General features: G+C 41.5%; 1 protein-coding gene across 1 annotated transcript in view; it reads left to right on the top strand.

Moving 5' to 3' along the window:
• LOC115045669 (ERC protein 2-like) overlaps positions 1-23,566 on the top strand; it is a 135,482-nt gene that overhangs the window by 86,830 nt on the left and 25,086 nt on the right. The window contains exons 18-20 of the mRNA XM_029505455.1: positions 6,640-6,787; positions 10,846-10,998; positions 15,764-15,829. Of these exons, the coding sequence (XP_029361315.1) occupies positions 6,640-6,787; positions 10,846-10,998; positions 15,764-15,790 (328 nt within the window). The 3' untranslated portion in view covers positions 15,791-15,829. The remainder of the gene's footprint in view (positions 1-6,639; positions 6,788-10,845; positions 10,999-15,763; positions 15,830-23,566) is intronic.

The following is a 23,566-nucleotide window of genomic DNA, read 5'->3' as shown; positions in this document are numbered from 1 at the left end:
ATCTGTGCAGGTGGGCCTTATGCCAGAGAGTTCTAAAGATTGGCAGAGGCTCGGACTAATCTGATTTGGATTGTGTTTTTCTCGCATTAATGTGAAAGTTCGAGGTTACTCGGGAAACCACACATGCAGTCGAGCCACCCTGGGCACACGTGGAGACACCCAAGGTCATCCCAATGGAGAAAAGCTGCGGGTGACCTCATGTGAAACCGTGTTGATTTATCATCATAAGAAATCCACCAACTTTTTGTGTGTTGGAAGATGAATGCAGGATGATTGGAAATGACAGGAGGATATAACCCCCCACTAGTTGTTTGGCAGTTTGTGCTTGAATTATTGATTAATTTAGGGAGTATCTGCATTTATTCAAAGACTGAAACCTATATCTCATGTCTCGGTTAAACCCAGCTGCCAACACCTCTGATTTAGATGAATTTTAATAGTTTAATCCATAAATGACAGAAAATATCAAAATGTCAGTTTGTGATTTCAAGGGGAGTTAAGTTGGATCTGTTGAATATTTTGACAAGCAACTGCTTCTTAATCTGCCCGGTCTATCTCCAGATATTGTGTACTTTCCAGATGTGGTCAGTGAGCACAGCTGTTATCATACAAGCCGGCTGATACCATACTTGGCAGCCTCACTGGGACAACATGGCAGTGGTGTGTACAGGCGCTGCTCCTCCCTAACAGACACTAGCTCCCCTAAAACCTTTTCTCTTCGTAGTTCTGATTATTATTATATATATATATATATATATATATTTTTTTTTTTTTTTTTTTTTTTTGACAAGATATATCGGCTTCCTTTGTCATCTGTTGGTGCACATATTTTTGAACGTCAGGGAGAAGCAGCCTATCTGTTCGCGCTGCTTCCAGAGATTCACATGAGATTATCATCAGTCTTCTTATCTCACTTACTTGGACAGAAGGCAAATAAACATTTTACAAAATGTCAAACAATCCTTTTTAAACATATTGTATTGATTTTAAATGGCAATCTTGTGTCTTTTCTCGAAATTTGTTTGGAGGAAAAAAGTTACAGTCCTTTCTTCATCTCATGTGTTTGCATTCACACACACATACAACAGCCACCTGGTCTCTCTCTCTCACTCTGCTCTCTCTCTGTCTGGGTGTCTCTCGCTCTCTCTGACTGGAATGTGGCGGTGGTCGTCTGGTCCTACTCATCTCTGGGAGCAGTCAGGCATCTCTCCTCGTCCCTGCTCCCACTCTAAACATTTGGCTAGTTTTGGCAGATTTGTTGATTTTTGTCCCCTCGTATTTTCTCCCTTGTTGCTGTAAAACTGATACATACTCTTTCAATTAGACAACCCCCCCCGCCACCGCCGACCCCACCAGGCAGAGCAATGAAGTAGAAGTGGGGGTGAGCAGAGTAAGTGGGTTGTATATTTTATGAGTGAAGTGAAAACACACACAACCTGGCCAAGTCCTGGTAAAACCATCTGCTGTCATGGATTTTTCTTGGGAAGCCCAACTCAAGGTTAACATGTAAGGGTTTAACATTCTTGCTTAAAGCTCAGGATTAGCATGTAATGTCTAATATAGCTGCTCAAGAGGAATATTGGAGTTGACATGAGTTTCCCAAAAAGACAGGCATACAAATTTTGTTTGTGGTGGGCATGGATAAATCGTATTTTACAGATTAGGATAGATAAAGGCTTTAATCCATGGAGGCAAACAAAAGGAAGTGGGTAATAGGTAGAGCTGGCATGTGACTGCAGGTTAGCTGCTATGGGTTAGTATGGAGTTAATCCTACCTGAGCTAGCCAAAACTTGGACCTCATAAAAATGCGTTTAAGTCACATTTAGAGTTGAAACACAGATTTACCTTCTCAACTGGCTTTGCAGTAAGATTACCAAATGAAGCCAGAGCATGTGTTTTATGTTGGAAATAGACATTTTCTCTACCTCCTAAGTTGTAAATAACATAGTTGTCCAAGGCTGTAAATAATGATGTCACTCAACCATGCCCCGTTCTCATGTCCTCTGCTTGCTCTCACCACAGGCCTCTAGTACCGCCTAGCCAGGGGCCTACCGACTCCGTGCTGCACCTTCGTACACTTACAATCACGGAACAGCCATAAAATGGCCGTGGAATGTTTTTCTGCAGAGCTGGACACTGAAGTGGTGGACCTGCATGATCACAAACCAGAGCAACTCATAATGGATGTTCTGGGAACAGATATTAGTGGGCTCCCCATGTTCTTGCTAAAATACATCACACATAAGGACATGGGAGCACAAACGTGTGCTCAGGCAGGCACATGCACTCACACACACATGCACACACTGCACTTAAGGGCAGACTGTATTGATGGTTCCCTCGGGCATCACGCGGACGCATCTGTTTCTGTCCCGCTGAGTCTCCACACTCATAATTTCAAGTAAGTCATAACACAAATTATAAACACATATCCTTCAACCGTGACGCCTAGGAATAACAACATTGAGTGCGCTGAGCTGATTTAGGGAAGGCTGGGAGTCCTAAATCTTTACCTTTTCCTCCTTTCTTCTTTGGTCTTTTCTGCTCCTTTCTGTCTTTGGACAGCAGCTCCACCTCTCCTTTTCTTCCCTCTTTTTTCTCCCATGCAGCACAGGTAGCAGTCAGCACATACTTTCCATGTTCTGCTTTCCTGCCTTGCCATTGCCTCTTTTCCTGATTGAGTTGTAATTCTTGACCTGTTGCTTTGCCTGGCTTTCTCTACTCTACAACAGCATACAACATTCAAAGTCACCGTCAAATCTTGTCCTAGATTTGCTTTCGATAAGTGTACGCAAGTGTGTGTGTGTTTATGTTCGCTCTTGACTCCATCTTAACCCCAGTGTCACAGAGAAATCTGTTTAGCCTGCCAGTTTCCCAACTGCCACAGTCGTTTGACAACAGTCACATCTCAGCGAAGGCTTTATCAGTCATCTCTCCTTGGTTTTCTTTCCTTTGTCCTAAATCATGTCCTTACGCCTAACGTCTCCTCGCCTCTTCCTCTTCTTCCACTCTTTGCATTCTGTTTTTTCCTTTCCAACGTCTCTCCACTGACCCCCCACTCCTTCCTCCTTTTTCCATCTCACCTCTCATCGCATGGTCATGTACTTTAGCCATCCATCTCCCGCCTCTGTAGATTCAAATGTCTCAATATGTCCCGGGGACCATGAAGGTTCAATTGGAATCACATGTTGTAGTCTAGCAGAGGATTCCACGTATAAATAAGATGTCAGTCCAGCCTGCGCTATTCTAAAGAGCCTTGAATTTTCTCTCACAACAAAAAGGTTAAATGGGAAAAATGTGAAATGTATGTAAATGCTTAGCTGTTTATAAGAGCATCATGTTTACATTATCTGCCAAAATATACTTTATCCATAAAATGGGAACAAAAACCTCATGTTGATGAGGAGCAACATTTATTTGTCCTTTCATTGAAGTACTATTTGACTTCTGAGTGTAAAGCATCCGACTTTTATGAAGACTGATCACGAATTTTTCATGAAAAACCATTTCATTGTCGCCCTTTCAATTAGACAGGAAATTAAGATAATCCTTTGTTTGCCCAAGACATGCCAAGTTCAAGTGAAGCAGGGAGTGAGACAAGAAGGGAGGAAAAAGAAGCGTCACCCACTCAGGATCAGCCAGGAAATGCAGTACAAACATTTCTCTTTGTGTGCATGTCTCTGTGTGTGTTAGATAGAAGAAACCTGTCTGCTAGATTTATGTGCGCTACGAGCATGTTCTACATTGAATGCCAAAAGGACACTCAAATTAAATGTGATTGAATATGCCAGTGTGATTCAGGTTCAGAGCCTGTTTGCAATATTAATCACACACAAATGCAGTCGTGCGCACACACACACACACACATGTGCACACACCATGCACACACAATCACTGATTGAGGATGTGGGAGACAAAGTTTACAGCCTGGCTAATCATAATAATGCCCCTCTTTATTGTTTTAGGAAGACATCACTCCGCAGAGTTCTGCTGTGCTACTTAGAGAGAAGTCAAAGAGAGACAGCTCTGTAATCTGCTGTGTTAATTTAGAGACTGGAAGTGATTTAGGTTGAGCAGTGAACCATGGCAGACACTTTGGTTCAGAGGTTTTATTCAATCAGGCTCAGAAAGACCCTTGGGCACTTGATCATTTTCAGCTCAGAGGGGTATACCTGTGCAAAGGAACGCAGGTAAGATAGATGTGCTAGTCATGTTTTGACAGACAGGAGCATATAATCATTTTTAGGTTTTAGCTTCCATGTGCAGGCCAACAGACAGAGAGAACCTTTTTTTTCCCAGGGATAAACTGAGAGGGTTCACCAGCAACACTTACTGGAATAAACAAAGAATGAATTTATTTGTTGTTTTTTTCTTTTTTTTTAAAGGTTGATTCAATAGAAAGAACTTTGTGAATGGGAGTTTAACCACCCTTGATGATGTGACTCAGCGGTAGTGGTGAGAGGAAAGATCTCTGTTGGTTTGTCATGATAAATCTCCTTTTTCTGGGGTGGGTTGTTAGTGGCCTTAACCTTTCACTGCACAATTTTCAAATTTATACATCACCTTCTGAGACTGCCCAAGTATTTTTATATTAAATATTACTATATATATATTACATTCATTATTATATACATTGTATTTCCAGTGACATTTTGACTGAAATTGGCAAAAATCTAAAGCTTACTGAACAATGCAGAATAAAATAAAAATAAGTGAAACTATGAGACTATTTGTACATTATTCAATGTTGTTCATTTTTCACGTCTGTTAGTGTAGATTAAAGAGAACCACTCTAACAGTAGGCTAGTGTTGTTATACTGACACATTGTACACATTGTGCCACATTCCTTGCCCATATATGACTGTGTGCCTCACCATTTCCTTCTGTTCAATGCAGTGATGGAGTAACGGAATACAGATACAAGTCACTAAGTCATCTGTAGGTTTGGTAGACAGTGGCGGTAAACTTAGGTCGCATGAAGAAGGATTTCAAAATCTAGCTCACTTTTGTTTGATGTATGCATTTGTTTAGTTTTTTTGTTGGTTTGTTTGTTTGTTTTTTCTAATTTATGAGTGGCATTTAACCTTTTTATGTTACGAACAGCCAGGTAAAACAGAATAAGTCGCTGGCCTAAATGTCTTGGCTGATAAAAGTCTATGTGTGTGTGTTTTCCCATTACAGTGAGCATTAAAAGGAATAACAGTCGAGGTGTGGGGAGACGAAAAGTGTCACATCGGTTTTGCTCTGTGATGAATGGTGTGATTAGCTTCTGTCAGGACACACACGTATGCATGCACAAATACTTGCACAACATGTGAGCACACACTTGAGCACACATGAACACAGAGGGTCCTATTAAAGGCCTTGAATATGGGAGAATCCAGAATCCAGATAATTGTGCTGATAATTGTACTAAAAACACCAAATGTTGAGTCCCAGACCAGCAAGGGTTTTATTCTGAGTTCAGCATGTTTATTTTCACAATTTAGTTATTTCTGCTGGGACTTAAATCATGGAATAAAAACACTCCAATGCAGGTATATTTTTTAATTGAGTCCAAAGTGTATTTTGAATGCACCCTCCCTCCCCCTCTTCCATTACCCCTCACCTCACTCAAACCCACACATTACCTAACTGTACTTGTTTTAATGCCCTCCGAGTTTCAAATGCGATTTAAGAGTCTGGAGTTTAGCCACGTTATGTTTATCTAACTTAAAATACTTTCAGTACCCAAATGCTAGTTACAGCTTGAGGGCCATTCAGATGAATTTTGCAGAGACAAAGACGCATACATAAATTAAGCCACACATAAATGTGAGCTCAAGTGTTCTCCTTCATTTTAATCACATTTTTCAGTGTGCTTGGATCCATTAGCCTAAGTGGAGGAGTGGTGTGCCTGTACGTGAGGCTTCCCATGAGAATATGTTTGTACACTGAGTTTATAAGAGTGGGAGGATAACACAAGTGTTTGTCACAACAGTAAATTTACAAGATCCTGCTTGATGACGCGAATAGTCGCCACCAATCTGCGATGTAGACAGGTTATGCAAGTCGTCCTCTGGAAGAATCCTGGGGGCAAAAATATGTGCTTCTGGTTGTGTGTGTGTGTGATGACGTTTGTGTGGTATGTTTCGTCTGCACCTGTGGACCGTCATTTGTTGTCAATGGCCGCCCCACCACCCAAACCCACCACACCCCATCCCACCTCCCACCACACACACATCCTCTGACATTCACACAGACTGTGGTAAACAGGAGTGGTAGAGATGTCATATCCTCCCAAGAACAACTGTATTTGGCTCCATTACACTATGACATTCCCATGAGTCACGCTGAGCTACCGCTAATACAGTACTTAGCAGACCACTTCAAAGATGTCTACTTCCTTTCTGTGGAATCTATGTCTGAGTTGAAGAACCTCTACAATGAGACATCTGCATACGTACAACAGCCTACAGCTGTAGATGTGACGTCTGTGTCTGTGTGTGCTGGCCACCTGTTTATTTCCCAACTTAAAAAAAAAAAAAAAGATATAGTTCCTCTTATTTTCATTTTCTATTCACTGCAGAGAGAAAACTTGATTTTAATATTTTTGTCCTTTTATGATGACATTCCTTTATGCATTTCCTCTCCTCAGGCAGCAGGCTTTGCTGGCAGCCATCAGTGAGAAGGATGCTAACATTGCCCTGCTGGAGTTGTCCTCCTCCAAACGGAAGAAGGCCCAAGAGGAAGTGATGGCTCTGAAGAGGGAGAAAGACAGGCTCATGCACCAGCTCAAACAGCAGGTACATCCACCACATGTGACCACAGGCCATTCATAAATCATACAATTAATGATTTATAGCACTCCTGGTCTAAGATGACTGGCTCGCTAATTAATCAAATGGAACGAGGCCTGTTAAAGACATACTCTGGATTTGTGAATCAAATCAACACTATAAATTCAAACCTCCTGCAGATTGTAAAGCCTTAAGTGCATTGAAACAGCTTAATGGGCAGCCTTTTGGGCTATAAAACCAGGAAAAGATACAGGAGAGGTTAATAATTCCCGGTAGTTAATAGAATAGACTTGCCAGCTTCAAACCACACTTAGTTTGTTCAGTCATCACAAGCCAAACCAGTCAAGCAGGCGCTGGGACTCCAAATCTAGACACATAAACACATGATGATAGCCACTTTGTTTGTAATAATGTTGCAATCAGAACTTTTGGATGCACTCAAGTCACAGACATAGGTTGGCAACATTGGTGAGTAACTGGCAGACTCTGCTGTCTGGCATCTTCTGATCAAGGGGAATTGCAACACAAAAGCACACGGTCACACAAATACCTATGCTCTCATGCTGCCCTCACTCTCAACATGACCCACGGCTGATGAAGGTATGTGGGTCATTAATGTTCTGGTCAGACCACATCAGTGCATGAGCAAAGCTGAATGATAATGATAATGAGGCAACAGCAGGGAATCGCTATGTACAATGTCCTGAGTCACAGGGGCTTCTGGGAAACATGGTACATTTAAAAGTCAACAGATGCAGTGCCTGGGCGCGCATTTAAATGCAGACCTATGTTTGCTTGTGACTCGTAAACGGTAAACAGTTCCTAGGGGGTGCAATTCCATTGAAGGAATTTCAAGGAAAGCCTATTATCTATTTATCGCCATTGGATGTGTCATGTTTTCCCGTTGGGTAACGAGCAGTTAAAGTCCACCTGATGATGTGAGCAGCTGTAATTGCCACAATGTGGCCTGCAGGGCAGAAGAGTGAACAAAAGAGAAGTGAGGAAAAGAAGAGGTGGAAGTGAGAATCAGCACAAAAAAATGTTTTGTCTTCACTTTCTTGTACACAAAAAAACGGATTTTTAAGTGCAACTGCGCTACTTTGCACTACCGCGGCCACCGTGAAGAAGAGCCCCTGAAGTGCGGGGCATCTATTAATGTTGAGGAGGTTGTAAGGTAAGAAGCTCCTCTTCACACTACTTGGGTTCCCTCCATTCCACAGAATGAGGTCTCGAGAGGTTACGGTGCTCAACATGACACACATCGGCCCTCAGTCTTCTGACCCACTGACACACATATAAGGATATGTTGCCTTCCCTACCTCCTCAACAGCCAATAGCGGAAGGAAACTGACCAGGAAATGCCAAAGAATTATGGGACTCAGAGTCTCTAAGGAGAAAACTGATCTGTAGACAGCAGATAGATTTACAGATACCAGTGCCCTGTCTGACCTCACCACATCCCTCTTTTGGAAGGCCTGTGTGTCTATGTGCACAAGGGAGGCGGCCAAAGCCAAACTTTTGCTTCCCTTTGAGACATAGTCCTTGAGGACAGACACACACACACACACACACATAAACAAGAATGCAGCCACTCACCCAAACACACATGAAGAGTATAGTATTTAGACTTCATGAAGAGAGTCAGAACAAATTCATCCCCATGTGGGAATTCTTTGAGTGGTCCCATCCCAGTGATGGATGGCCAAAGTCAGTGGTGCTTTGAAGCTGAGAAAAGACAAATTTTGTCTTTCATTTTCTGTGACTTTCTCTCTGTCTTGCCTCATTCCTTTACCGTCTCCTTTTCATTTTTGGACGCACTTGATCACGCATCTTGTCTCTCTGCTGAAAAGACGGATTTTGTGTTCTCAGATTTGCCATTGAGAATGGCTTATGTAAAACAATCTGGCCACAATGAGCTGGGTCGCTACATTTCCCTGTTTATACAGGGTTAGAATGGCAATGTTGTACACACACACACAGACACACACACACAGACCTGATTAAAGGAGTGCGAAGCTTTTTCCAGCTGCCTGTTTGTTTAAGGCCTTTCTTCTCTGCCTCCTGTGTCCACATGTGTTAATACAGTTCTGCTCTAATCAGGATCTTGATTTACAAAGATCTTGGACTGAGGTTTGGGAGGCAGCTGTAAGCACAGCAGCGGTATCATCACTTCCATGTTTGCATGAGTAGCTACACTTACTACTGATATACATGCAGGCGCACAAACACTTCACTTCTCTCATCTCTCCCCAGTAGTGCCACCTGTGTCTGTGTCAGGCAGCCTGATCTGCTAACAGGCCTGGAGGCCATTACTGAGCTGTTTACTCTGCAAAGCCACTAATTAACACAAATTAACGTACACATTCCACCTCACAGACATTTTATGTGTGCGCACTTTCTTTACACATGCACACAGGAATATGTCTGTAAGTGAAGAGTGACTATGTGTGTGTATAAGTGTGTTTGAATCAACTAGATGGCCACATGTTGGGCTGTCCTGACCACACATTCAGGCTCTTCCAGAAGTAATTCATCACTTCATTCATTTGTATTTGTGTCTCAGGTCATTAAATATTAAGCAATTGTGTCTGTACACGCACACACACACACACACACATTCTCTCACACAATTGACTCCATATACTCCATATACTGTCAGATATGGTTGTAGTTATATAATTGGAACAATAATATAATTCATATTAATTTAGCAGAAAGGGCTAAATACACATCATCCTGTTTGACCCTCATCCACAAATTAGCTTTGAAAATATTTCTTTTTAAACAGCACCATTAAGCGCTTTAGAAGAGTCTGTGTGGAGGCACTTACAGTATGCAGTATGTGCAGTTGTACAGTTGTTAACTCAGCTGCATGCCATATGATAGTTATTGTCCTAACCTCAATGACAGGTGTCAGCTCTGATAACTGTTGCATTGAGTCCAGCCCCACCCAGTCACACCTGCTAGTGTCAACACCTGAGGTCATGGAGGGCTGTGCACCTTAGCCTAGCCTGTAACTGCCCTAACCACTGGTCTGGTGTCTGTCTGAGCCCCCCGTTCATCCCTCACGCTTCATCTTTATCTCTGTCTGACTCTTTCCCTCTGACCATGGTGTCAATGTTCTCGCCTTACCTAAAGCTGCCCTTCTGCAGTTTAAGCTAATTGCTAACCTCTTTAATACTAGCCACATCCTGTCCTGTGATCCTGACTCGCTCATTTCCTCAGTCATTAGGCCTCTGCTCCTTATCTCAGCAGCGATGTACCCACGCTGGTGACTACTGTAACACCATCTCCCTCCTATCTTCACAGCTGACTCAGGCTCTTTGTCTCTTCCTGCCACGGCTGTCTCTCATTTAAACAAGGACAACCGCTGCATTTTGGATGAGAGATGTGTGCATATCTTTCACTCGAATCATCTTCATCCCGTACACAATCCTACCTCCCGCTCTGCAGTCATTTTCACCCTCAAGGGAAGTATCTGCAGTTAAGGGAATAACGCTGAGACTGTCAGTACATCTGCACCCACTCTGTCTCTGTCTATCTCCCAGACAGCTGGCCTTTTTGGAGTTAGGCTGATTGTTAATGCTAGTCAGCCTAGGCTGTTATCGCTCTCCAAAGCAGTGATTTTGGCAGTGTGACAGCCACAAACACTCACACAGATGTACAGACACACACAGAGGAGACACAGTCTTATTTAGCCTTTTAGAGGCATGCAGAAAGATGCATATTTGAGTGTAATTTTAATCAGTGACATCTAAAATTGGGCGGTTTCACACAGGCCAGAACGCCAGTCGCCTTAGGCTTCATGAAACACTCAACTGTTGCTAGTAGGATCTAATCCAATTAAATGATAATCTGCTATATGGATGACATTTAACATACATTCATAAGGCACTCCAAATCACTCAATTTATGACCTGTCATGTGTGTTTAACAGCTTTAAAAAAAAAAATAAAAAAATCTGATGCCCCCTTTCTCTATCCGAGACTCTGTCATCTTAGCCATACAGAGAAAATTTTCAAGAAACAAAAAACTTGTGTTTGATTGTTTATCTCCTTTTTCAGACTCAGAGTAGAATGAAGCTGATTGCAGATAACTATGAAGAGGATCACATGCGCCCGCAGCATCATCCTCATCACTTGCATCCAGCAAACCTGCATCACAGAAGTTTACCAAGAGGACCACCACATGCCAACCACCGTCCCCCCATGGACCAGGTAAATAAGACAGTATACATTCACCCATACTGATCAGTTTAAAGCTGAGGCTTGTTTACACAAGTTGACACGTTGTAGGCTGCAATCGTCAAGCTTTTAAAGTTGATGCAATTTCATAGCTGTCATCGACACCACCAGTCAGTTGTGGTCGGAGGCAGTAACATAAAATTTTCCCCTCGTCTTCTCCTCGCCTCTTCTCCTTCAAGCAAATTACGTCTTGCCAATTCAGTTATACATTTTATTCAGATAAGAGGCCTGAAGGGGAAAACTGCCAAATGAATGCTTTTGATCGATGGGATTTGTCTTTGAGATTAGTTTATATATCATTCATCTCTCATGTGAGCTCCCACTCTCTAAGTAAAGTATCCAGACTGCCTGAGGACAAATTTAATTTGTCTGCTTGAAGACAGCTGACGAGCAAACTGTTGATATCACAACAAAGTGTTTTTCTATGTGTGTGCACAACATCCAGGGGCGTGTAGTTGTGTGCATGGTTGTACATCCGCTCTGTAGGTGCACATGGAAATGCATACCTGACTTTTTATTGATACTATGTAAGCAGATGAAATTGCTAAAGGGAGAAAGCAATCTTCAAAGAAAGACGTAGGTGATTTCACTATCTTTCCATTGGCTGACAATGCCTTCTTGATTAATTGACTGCAATACAAATCCATCACAGGTCTGTTGACTGTTGTCAATAGGCAGTGATTTGCAGGGAGATTCCAAACTATCAGCATGAAGTGCGTGTGTAAGTGGGAGCTTAAGACAAATACCTGGGGATTTCCACCTGAGTCCAAATTCCCACATCTGTTCTACTTGATATGCACTACTACGTCTTTCTAGGCTTGATACATTTTTCTGAAGCTGCTGCCTAAATTGAAGTCAAACATGCACTGGGGATTCCCTGTGTCACAGTATCTCCGAAACACACACCCATGCATAAAATCACAGTTATATCCCCATGCATGACCCCATACATACCTCGGCAATATGTAAGGAGGGTAAGACCGCTGCCTTTTTGTGCCTATAGAAGGTGTCTGTTTTTAATTTCTGAAAGAATTTGAAGGTCTGGGTTTAATTGACATCCATATAAATATATTTCAGTCAAGAATCTCGAGCATACTTGAGTTATTACATTATATTTATGAGCTCAATTGCATCCTTTTCAGTTGTAGAATGGATTGAAGTGTAATTTTTAGGACTGTCAAACACTAACAATAATAATTTTAATCAGATCATGATTAATATTTATTCATTATTAATTGTGTTTCATTTTGTAGGGCCAAAAAATATATAATATATATATATATAAATAATATATATGTAAATATATATATAAATGCTTTACATGAGTTTATTTAAACTAAAGAGCAGATGTGGTGTCCAGATTGCAATATATAAATACAAACACCAACCACATCATATTTAGAAACGACTTTTTCTCTTTTTTGTAAACAAGCAAATATCCCCATTAATGTGGCCCTCTTACTCATCAGCCAGCTGCTGAGACACTCACTTGTTTACTTGCTTACTTGTTTATCGGAGAAGAGATCTGACCGCTTCTTATGTACAATGTTACCTGGAGTGGCGAGATATATGTGAGCCAGTGGTGTCAGCTTTTCGTGGGCTCCTGAATGAGCTGACCACTAGTGATGGAGGTATCAATTGCATGGTATCAGTACATCAATGCTCACACACAACTCATTTGAGTATCAATTACTCTAATTAAGTATGGCTATTAATTAACACATGCTAAATAAAAGCACACGTGTCACTTCTAAATCTTTTATTGTAAATTACTCCAGGGTTTTGTGCCCTCTCAAAGGGACAGTCCTGCATACTCTCATGGTGTTGTTTTTGTTTTTTGTTTTTTTCCCCCGGGATTTTGAGATGTGTGAATTGCATTGAAAATTTTAATCAAATTAATCATGCAAATGAAATAATCTGGATTCACGTGATAATTTTGACATCCCTTATAATTTTACAGCATTCATATATTTTAGTTTATGGACATTTACAGTTCAAAAAATGGAAGTCATGGAAAATTGCTTAATCCTCAAAATCACCTCATAATCTGACAAGGACAACTTTTAAAACCTTAATGTGTAATCATTAGGTTATATTATGTTATGTTTCACATTTAACTTGCTAAAATAAAATTTTTTAGCTATAAAGTCTCAATATTATTCTGTTGTATGGCTGAATACTTGTTACCACAGTATACTTCATATGCTCATAAATTTGGAGCTGCAGGGGGTCACTTTTTAGTATCACACATTACCCCCCTTCACTTTGCCCCTTCATTTATAAATATTTCCTTCAATATAGCGGCACTGCACTCTTTTACTACACCAGTGTTTATAGTCTTTGACATATGAAACGGTAGCTCTCTGCAATCAATATTTCAACTTTTTAAGCGTGACTGAAAAAGCCAACAAAAGTATTATGAGCATTGCTGGGAAATCTTGTTAAGAATGTAGGCAATAATCAAAATAACTCATAAATCATAGCCCATTCGCTGAAATATACACCATTAAAGCTGAATTTTCAAAGGAACTGTGATGTTTCTTACTTTGCATGCAACATTCAAGAGAAGGTTTCAAAAGGGGCCACAAATAGAAATATATCAAATGTAAATAAAAGATGTCTTGCATGAGGTGAAAATGACCAAATCATCAATGTGTATCAGAGAATCATCCTCCCCATCTGTTCACAAACTGATCTGCCATTAAACTGATCTTGTGTCAGACACACGTGTTCCAATCGCAACATGCCAGCTCCTGTTGACAGGGGTCAGCCAATCTCCTCATGCCTTTTTTCATATCTGACCTCTGACCTTGGGAGAAGTTCAGCAGAGGTCCAAGCAAGTGTGTGTGTATGTGTCTGTGTGTGTTCGTGTGGGCTGGTGGTGGGAGATGTCAGATCACACAGTCTGGATGTCCCGAGGACCCTGAGGCGAGACTGTTTTCTCTCCAAACACAGGACTTCACATCTCTTTTAATCTCCTTCTTTCATCTAAATGTGATTAATTACACTATTTGTTTTTCATGAACACCTTGATTTGTCTCTGTCTACTCTTGCTTCTGTTACTTTACGTCTTCTCTGCCTTTCTCTGCTGTGCTCTTCAATTTTACCCCTTTAACGCCACTTTTCGTCCACTTTCTCCCCCACCCTTGACTCTTTAGTTCTTTCCTTCAGTTCCTTTTGTCCCTTCCTCTTTCTTATTTCAAATATAATATCCAAGTGCAGCCAGGCCAGGGGTTCAATGCATTGCTGGGTCCAGAAATGCCACTTGAAGGATGATTGATGATGATAATGATAATGATGATGAAAGGGGTCTGTAAGCTCACCCAGAAGACTGCAGTGCCTTTCCAAGAGACAGCCAGTGCCATGAATAACATATCAGTGACCACACATTCTCTTTTCTTTTCTTTTTTTTTTTTCATTTGCATTTGCATTTGTGAGTACTCAAACACAAATACATACACACTGCAAGCACACACGACTGGCACATTTCAAACACATAAGCACATGTGAATGCACTGGAACAATGGACACACAAACAGATCCAAATTTTTCAAGGCTCCAAACCACATATAATTCAGAGCTCATTGCTGCTTTCTAGTGGGTCCATCCCAATCCCCGAGCAATACTGCTTGTACTTAATCTGTGATGGACCTGGTAAGGGGTACAGGTGAAATCTAATTGGAGGAGACAAGAACAGGAAGTGGATTTGCCTCTTGAGATGCATCTCAGGCCTATGTCTCAGCATGAAGTGCGTGCACTTTGACGGGCATATTGCTTTCATGTTCTCATTTAGCCAAAGCAGCACCACTGCCAGATACTTGGCATCCACCTCAGAAGGAAATAGAAAACAGACAGAAAGTGTTTATCAGAGACAGAATTATCCAACCTTTTCTTTTGGGTTGTTATTATTTTTTTCTAAGCTTTAACATGCTGCTTGCCTTAAGTTTATGAGAAGTAGCACATGGTATTTGGCTTGTTTGTGCGCATATGTGCTTATGTCTCTTTCACTGTGTGTGTGTGTGTGTGTTTAACCTGGCAGAATGAGTGGTTATAGGTCTGGCTCTGTTTACAGGGGCTGTCACAGCCATTCAATCCATGTTAGCATTTAGCATCTAGCATGCTCCATTGGAAGGCCATTATATCTATAGCATAGCTGCTTAGGTGTAGCCTACTGAGTTTACCAAGCCTGTCACAACCATTTAGTCCCACCAGAGTCACTGTGGACTACAGCCAGGTCTTTTTTTTTCCTGTACTCTGGTGTAGCATTAGTGTGGGCTCTGCTTTGCCTGAGCTTAGTTTAGCATTATATAGGTACTGTAAGGCTTGACCACAATGTGCTGCCAGTTCATTGCTAACCAATGTAATGTTAGTGTCTGAGTGAATTAGCCTTCCTGTTAGCAGGGCTCGAGTCTGCACAGTTTCAGCCCCACGGAAATCCTGTGTGTGTTTAGTTATCAGTTCCTCACAATCACACTGAGGATTTTATGCATAGCTTTTTTCGGAATGAGAAAAGTGAACAAGATTGTTTTGATTAAAAGCCAAATGGGACTAAAAAGGATATAAGGCTGTGCACTGAGACTCGTGTAAAGACGTAACCACTGTGCCAGACTTTGCACACTGAATGGATTGTTTTAAAGTGAACGGATCTAAATGTCTTTTAACATGAAGTGCATCATATGAACTGATGGTTAATAGATGGATGTTGACAATGATGGCGTTTCCTCCTGTTTTCTCATAGGATGATGAGGAAGGAATATGGGCATGATGACCAGCACTTTTCGACTCCGTCATCCATTAGTTCATAGTAAGTTTCTATTTCACAACTCTTGTTACATTTTTTTTTACCATCTTTATATATTCCATGCCAGTATATACTGCTGTATATCCACTCCAAATATTTTAATGATCTCCTACACAATATCTTTGTTCAAGAGACTCCAGTAACCATTAGCTGGGAGCGTTGATGGTACCGCAGTAACCACAGTCTTACTCAAATCTGACAGAAGAGAGTGTAATGGAACCCAGCTCCTTTTCCAGTTGCTTATGAATTTCAGTCAACTAAAGAGCCGCAGTTAGTTCAGATGTTTATGGTTGGCTTTCTGTGTAGTGCTCATATACTTGTCGTGCAGTGGCTATATAGGTAACTCTGTATTAGACCTATACAAACCCAGCAGCCTAAAGCAAGCATACCAGGGCCCAGAGGTGATAAAAACGACATGGTGAGAAAAACCAGAGATGGACGAGTCTGTCTCTCCACGCCCTGCTTTTTTCAGTTGTAGTAAAAGTTTACTGAGCTACCCCACCCTGTTGTGTGCCAGTGTGTGGGGTATTTAATTACAATACAATGCAGAACAGTCATGAGTTGTTTTTTTTTTTTTTTTAAGGCTGCAAGCTGAAAAAGCATAAAATGAAGAATGTGGAGTCATAAAGGATAATTCCTGTTTTGGTGGTTTTATATTGACACCCCCCATAGACTCAGGATGTCTTTGAACATAGATGTGCGGAAAGAGGTCTGTGCATGGGAGGTTATGCTTCCAATTAATAGAGGTTTGAGCAAGTGAAAAAAAAGTTACTGAAAAAGGCACATGTAAGAAATAGAGAAAGAGAAGGAAAGGGTGCGGAAAGGAAAGGGTATGCATTAATATGGGAATGAGAGTGAAAACCAGGCAGAATGGTATACTCATAGTTTCCAATCCATCTCATTCTTTTCCCCCAGTAATCCACAGGTGGACCATCACAAGCAAAATCTGTCTCTAACCTCAATGACTTAGTAGCTGTGCACTTTGCCCTCATACTGCTTTTGGGATTAAGAGTACTATAGCTTGTGTGTGAGCAAATGGTTTGTCTCGCTGCAGTGAAAAGCCTTAGTGTGCTTAGCTATGATGTTTGTGTGTGCAAGTGCAAGTGTCTGTATGTGCATGTGGGTATATGTGTGCAGGAGAGCGTTGCTGAGCTATACAGTGCCGGAGCAGCCCGCATATCCTATAATCCAGTCCATGTGTGCTGAGAATGCAGTAGTGTCAGGATTCACCATAATGAAACAGACCACACTGCCCTCTTTCTCCCTCTCTTTCCATCTCTCCATCTTTTCCACAACTCCCATTCTTTCCACCTCTCATGTATATTCCTTCAAGGTAAACCTACAGTTGGACCCGCGACTAGCCTACTGGTTCAGTATCTCCAATCAGATATCATGATGGTGTGTGTATGCACCTAAGTGTGTACGTCCATGTGTATTAGTGCTCCTTATCCCAATCTAATAGAATAAGCCAGGCACATTAGCCTTTAGCGCAGAGTGGTGTTGTGGCTAGCGATATCAGTGCTGCTCATCTATCCACTGCTGTTATTCTGGCATTGCACAACGCGAGCGCAGCTAACGTGTATTAGCCGTCCTCTATGGGAAAACAGATGGGAGCCATTTAGCGGTGTGTAGCTACAGCACAATAAGGCCAGACCTAATCCCCATATCCTGTCCCTGAGTGAGCCCTCCCTAGTATGAGCAAACAGAGATGACAGCACTGATAGACAAATAGCAAGGCAGTATGCATGTTTGACTGCTGCATGTGTGTGTATTAGTGTCTTTGCAGGCATGCATGCTAGTTTTGATTGGTGTTTCTTATGGTTAGACTTGGCACTCAGTCCTAGGCTACATTTTGAATTCCACACAAACCTAAGTGCTGAGTTTGATTTGGCACGTTCGAGTTCTGAACGTCCAGGTGTGGGTTTGTATTGGTTAGCTTTAGTTCTTTCTAAGAGGACACTGGGCTGTGATTGGCTCATTGTGGTTGTGTATGTCCTGCTGTTGATTACAGAGGTTTTGTTTACCCTCTTGGCCTCCCAGACCTCAGTCCTAATGAAATAAGAATGTCCTTTTGGACAGAGAGCACAAGAGAAGGGGGTTGGAGGAAAAAGTGAAGGAGGAATATGGGGCCAAAAGAGCAAAGCTGAGTGGGGGGAAGAGGTTTTCTGGAAACATTATGCTTTTATCCCACCGTGAAGTTATTTGTACTGAATGAAGCGAAAAGAAGCTGAGAGGCTTTCCAAGTGGGGACAGAAATATGTTTGTGTACGCGTGTGTGAGTGTGCATGTGCATGCAGGAAGGAGGGGGGCCTTGTTCAGGTTAAAACAAGTCAAGAAGGTGGCTTTCATTTGCCCATGTTGTATTTGCACTGAATACTGTGTTTTTAAGTCTGTATCGTGTATGCCAGTAAGTATCCAACTCGTCCGTGCAAGGTTTAAGCAAGAAGAAAAATGAGTCTGAGTTCAGTGGGAAACTGAAATTGGACAGCAGGCAATCGACCCCACTTAATTTTATAGAATACGAAATAAGGTGCTTGCCTCTTAACAGGTTTTCTGTGTTTGGTTTTAACTTGAAGTCCGAGGACACCTGGCTACCAAAACTGACCAGATAATAAGTCCAACTACAGCAACCATGTAAGCAAAACATGCAGGCATCACTGAATTTCGATGACAGGACCACAGATCCCCCACAAGCGGCTGAGTGAGGCAGGCACCTGGTGGCCTCTGTATTTTCTCTCAGATGAACTGGAAGACAGATAGGGATGCCTTGCGCTGTTAAGCTCTCTGTGAGGTGAACATTATTTTCCTCACTCTACAGAGTGGGCATTGAAATTAAATATAGGAAGGGATGCTTTCATGTTTTTCCCCTGAGCTGTTGTCTGAAATAAGTTTTGGGTTATTAAAACTAATTTCATATCAAGTTTTGATATGCAGGCTTTATCAAATCTGCATAAATTTGTGTTAAGACTTTTATGAAAGAAAGATGTAGGTGTTGTTTTTAATCACAATACATTCTCACACCAGCTGCAAGTTTTGTTTTTTTCCTTACTGCAGAAAAAAGAATAAAACGCTGAAGTGTAAATATGAAGTTCTTCCCATAGATCCATATGAATCTGGGCTTGAGCTTATACAGGCCACCGATGCAGCGAAGCAGAAATAACAGCTAATATTGGCTGTTAGAAGTGATTTTCTACAACCACAGTTGCAGCACCTGAGGTCACAACTCAGACATGTCTGCTTTAAATGTCAGCGTATTCACATTACGAATAAAATGCCATGCTTTAGATGTTAAACTTCAGTGATTTATCGTTGGTACATTGGCCTGAGGCATTTAGATTGGTTAAGCAGACCTTTCTGTGCCCTTGATGCCAGTTTGAATCTCCCTATTATCCCACGCGTCGTTTGTTACATGATGATGGCACGAAGCGTTATGAGTCACCTGAATAAATATCTGCCCTACGTCATCAACACAGCTCAGGAAGTTTCTTAATGAATAATTTGAAGCAATTATGGATTTTCTAGACATTCAGGAGTGAAGCCAAGATAGAACCAGATATTGGACATATTCCATCATAAAAGCAAAGTACACACTTTACAATACACTTGCATTTCTTGATTTGTTATTGTATATGGCTCTCTTAGAGGAAGTTATATACTATTCCTCACGTGTGTGCATGTGTACTTACACACTTCTGCATGTGTACATTTGGATATTTTGGCATGTCCTTGTTCACATGCGAAGCTGTGCAGTGCCATATGTTTTTTGGTGACTACTGAACCAAAGTAGGGAGGTCAGAAGAGGTGTCTGACAGAGGCCATCCCTCAGCTAGCTGTCAACATCATCAGTCTGTGAGGTCAAAGGTTGTTCCACCAGGTTGAACATGAGTGGAGAGGAGTCAATAACTCAGCAACACCTGAGCACTGACATCTGAGAGGTCTGTGTGTCATTATCTATTTCACTGCACCCTGAAACAACACCTGAATTATTTTCTAAACCGCCCCCTTCTTGTGAAGACTTGAGGTCCTTGCTCTGTCTTTAAGCAACCGCAGTTGGAGTAATAAGTAACAACTACGGAACTCACCAACTGTATATCTAACAACACATGCTCCTGCATTTCCTGAATCCTATAAAAGTAGCGTGATGAATTTTAAAAATCTATATTGTGCAACAAGGTGGGACAAATATTTTACATAAACAGCACCAAAACAAAAAACAAAACAAAGTCAGTGAAGTGATGATTTGAGGCAGGAACTCAATCCCATTTGTCTCCTCCCCAGTCTTGTTTGTGCACCTCAGTTACACTGTGGGATCATGATTGATTTGACAAAGACATATTAGTGTTTAATGCCATGCACAATATGACCTTTAAGTACTTAAATGAAGAGCAGTGATGGAGTTGCTTTGTCATTGTTGGCATGTGAAGCTGCAGACAGACAGCTCACAGAGACAGGGGATGAGAGTGTCAGGTAAGGCAGGGAGGGAGGGAAAGACTGGCAATGGTTGTGAGGCAGAGGCAAGTTAATTCATGTATTTTTTTTGTGGTTTTCTTGAAGTTGTGTAAAGGAGAGGACAGTTAGACACCTGATGTGCAGATCATAAGGCAGTTTGTCTGGCTAAGCTCCCTTTCTCCACCCACAACACACGCATTACCCACACCGAGACCCGACTTCATACACACACAAAGACACTCACGCACGTGTGCACACACACACACACACATAATCGTGCAAGATTTTGTATCTGTAGTTCTGTTATTAAAAATAAATTCTTATTCGCAGTTAACCATGCAGGAAACAGTTTACTGTATTTGCGCATCATGTGTCTGTGTGTGTGTCTGTGTGTGTTCTGTTAGGACACCTCATTACTTGTACAGATACAACCTCTGCCCTCACTCAACTGACCACAACAGGTCTGTCCTGACCTTAAGAGTGTTGTGGAAACGATGGTGACAAGTCCAATGGTCTTTTCAAGACTGTGAGACCTCTCTGTCAGCCAGAAAAGGATTCATTTTATGCTGATGGCCTGATGCGTCATTCTCTTGCAACCATAGTGGGGTCATGAGTTCATGCTGGCAAGTGACTCAGGTTATTTTAGCTTCACTTTCCTAAATGAGTTTTGTTTTAATGTTATTTAAGGATTTCTTTTTGTTAGCACTTTGGTTCTGGTATGGTTGTGGAGGTACTGACTTTTATTGACATTTCCAGTTCAACAAATAATCTCAGTCAAGCTCGTGTCCTCTTCTGAGTTTTCTGACCTCAGCAGCTTTATATTATTAAAGCATGATGCTACAATGTGGTGGTTAAGTGTTTTTCCAAGTTATGCCGAGCATCTCTCTGCTTTTTAAAACAGATGATCATGTACAAAGTTGAAGGCAGCTTTGACATTAGTTGGATTTCTTCAAACACATCTGCAAGAAGACTTTAAGTACTTACTCTTGTTTCTTGCGAAGTTGTAACAATTTCAACGACACCGCAGTACTTTTCATTTATGACCACAAATTTTCTGATTCAGTGTTGTAATCTCAAACATGCTCTCTTTTTACAAATGATACTAGCCCCCTCAAAAATAGTCTAGCCCTGATTGGCTGGCACAAATACATGAAAATATAAATGTTTAAGCCTATTATTTAATCATTCATAGATGCAGCATAAGTACTTGTTCTGAACCACTTCATCCTCCCCTCTCTGTCTGTACATGTCGTATGTGATTCACTCTGGATCTGTAGACTCCTCTCTGCTTGGCTTTCTGCACAGAAACGGCTCCACAGTGATAAATCAGTACACCTCAAGGTGACCGTCGCTATTTTTCACCTCTTGCCCTCTCCTTTTTTTCTCTCTCTCTGTGTTTTACTGATGCTGAATCATCTCTGAAGTGTCTTCAATATTGCCACAAGTCACATGCTGTGGTTTGCTCACAGAGACTAGCAATATTGACTGCAGATTTAAATATTTTAGTGTGAATGTATAATGTTGAGGTGAAATTAGGTAAAACTTGTGGAGATATCTATATATCTATCTATATTTATATATTTATTTATTTATTGCAAGCTTTTACTGGCTGTGTGTGCGTGTAAAAGAGAAATCAAGAAGAGAGAAAGAGAAAGATCCTGGCAGGATTATAAGGGTGTTTGTTGAGCTTATGGAGATGGCAACATACAAAAGCTCTTCCCTCGGGAGAAACTTGCACCTGGGGATGTACATGTGAGTGAATTAATGTGTGTGTGTGTGTGTGACACAGCAAAATCATTGTGCATAACACACCTCTGAGTAGGATGCTTTGGAGGAGGTCAGATCCCCTGTTCAAGTTAGATTATATCCCAAAGAGAAAGTCTGAACATGACAAAGACTCACTGATGGAGGGAGATTTGGGGATTTGGAGACAAAAAAAAAAGGGAATCACAGCCTTTTCACTTTAAACCTGTTATTTTCTTCAGACATCCTGTGCTCTCTCTCTCTTTCTATCTTTCCCTCCCTCTCTCACTCCTTCTCTCCCTCTTTAACAAGCAAAGATACAAACGCAAACATACACACACACACATACACACACACACACACACACACACACACACACACACTCTAAAGGCACTAAAATGCCACACGGCCTCGGGTGTTGGGTTAGGCCTATGTTGTTCCCCAAATTGTGTTTTTAATAGACTCACCCCAAGGCTGACAATCAGAGAGAAGTGTCCACGGCTCCAAGGCTGAGGGGGATATTGAGGGGCAGAGGGAGGCAGAAGTGGGGCTGCAGTTACGACATTCTAGTAAACTCCCACCTGCTGATTTGACTATATGACATGGTATTGTACCACTCACTTAAACCATGTCACACCTGGCTAGATGCACAAGTTTTTGGTGTCTCAACTCAGTAACCTCTGCACACAGATGTGAGACTTATTTAGCTTACACTTATATCGTCTAATAGAAAGTAAACTGCTACCATCAAGATTGACACCCACAGAAACACTGTGGTAGAGGAAAAACACTAAATGTATTTTAAGTAATTGCAGAAGGAATTCAACTCTTTTCCTTCCCTGTTCTCAAAATGCCACAGCTGCCATTGGACCGTCGTTGTAGGATAGAAGAGGAAAAGTGACCTGCTTCCTTCCACTGAAAGTCGTCCCAGTGCAAAGTCAGTGGAGAGGCTTTGTACAGTAACTTGGGTTATCACAGAGCTACTGTAATAACATCGACAACCTTTGTACTGCCAGTCAACATTAAGGGTTGACCACTAATTAGGCCTCGTATAACAGTAGACTGCAGTTTATTTCTCACGCTAGCCCAACACTTTCAGTCAGGTCATCCATTTCTAGGCAGCCTGTCAAAACCGGCACATACTCGACTGCCATGTGTCAAAACAGTGACACTTTTCTTCTGTAACAGATATCGTATTATGTAGTGTAATTAGTTGTGATAGCTCTTTGTTCCTCAGAAGACGAATCATTGACAGTTTATACTGGTGAGTCTTCTCAACAACCTGCATGGTTGTTGCACTTGGGCCTCAAATCTGAATATGGGTCGCTGCCCTATTACTTCAGGCTACCCATATGACATGGCCAGTAAAATGTTTTAAAGCCCCTTGAGTCTTGAGGCTACAGAGTAAACGTCTCGTTCGGGCCCCATGCTGAAATAAAGTGTATAAAACACTAGCTTGAGTGAAAGTTGGTCCAACAGCATGGTGATTCTTCAGCCAGGTTGTGTTTTCAAGTAAAACCTGAGGAACGATTGCCAGAGTACCCTTTT

The sequence above is a fragment of the Echeneis naucrates genome, chromosome 7, assembly GCF_900963305.1.
Source record: "Echeneis naucrates chromosome 7, fEcheNa1.1, whole genome shotgun sequence".
In the NCBI taxonomy this organism is placed as follows: domain Eukaryota; kingdom Metazoa; phylum Chordata; class Actinopteri; order Carangiformes; family Echeneidae; genus Echeneis; species Echeneis naucrates.
Note: the sequence above shows the minus strand (reverse complement) of the source record. Positions and strands in the feature narration are given on the sequence as shown.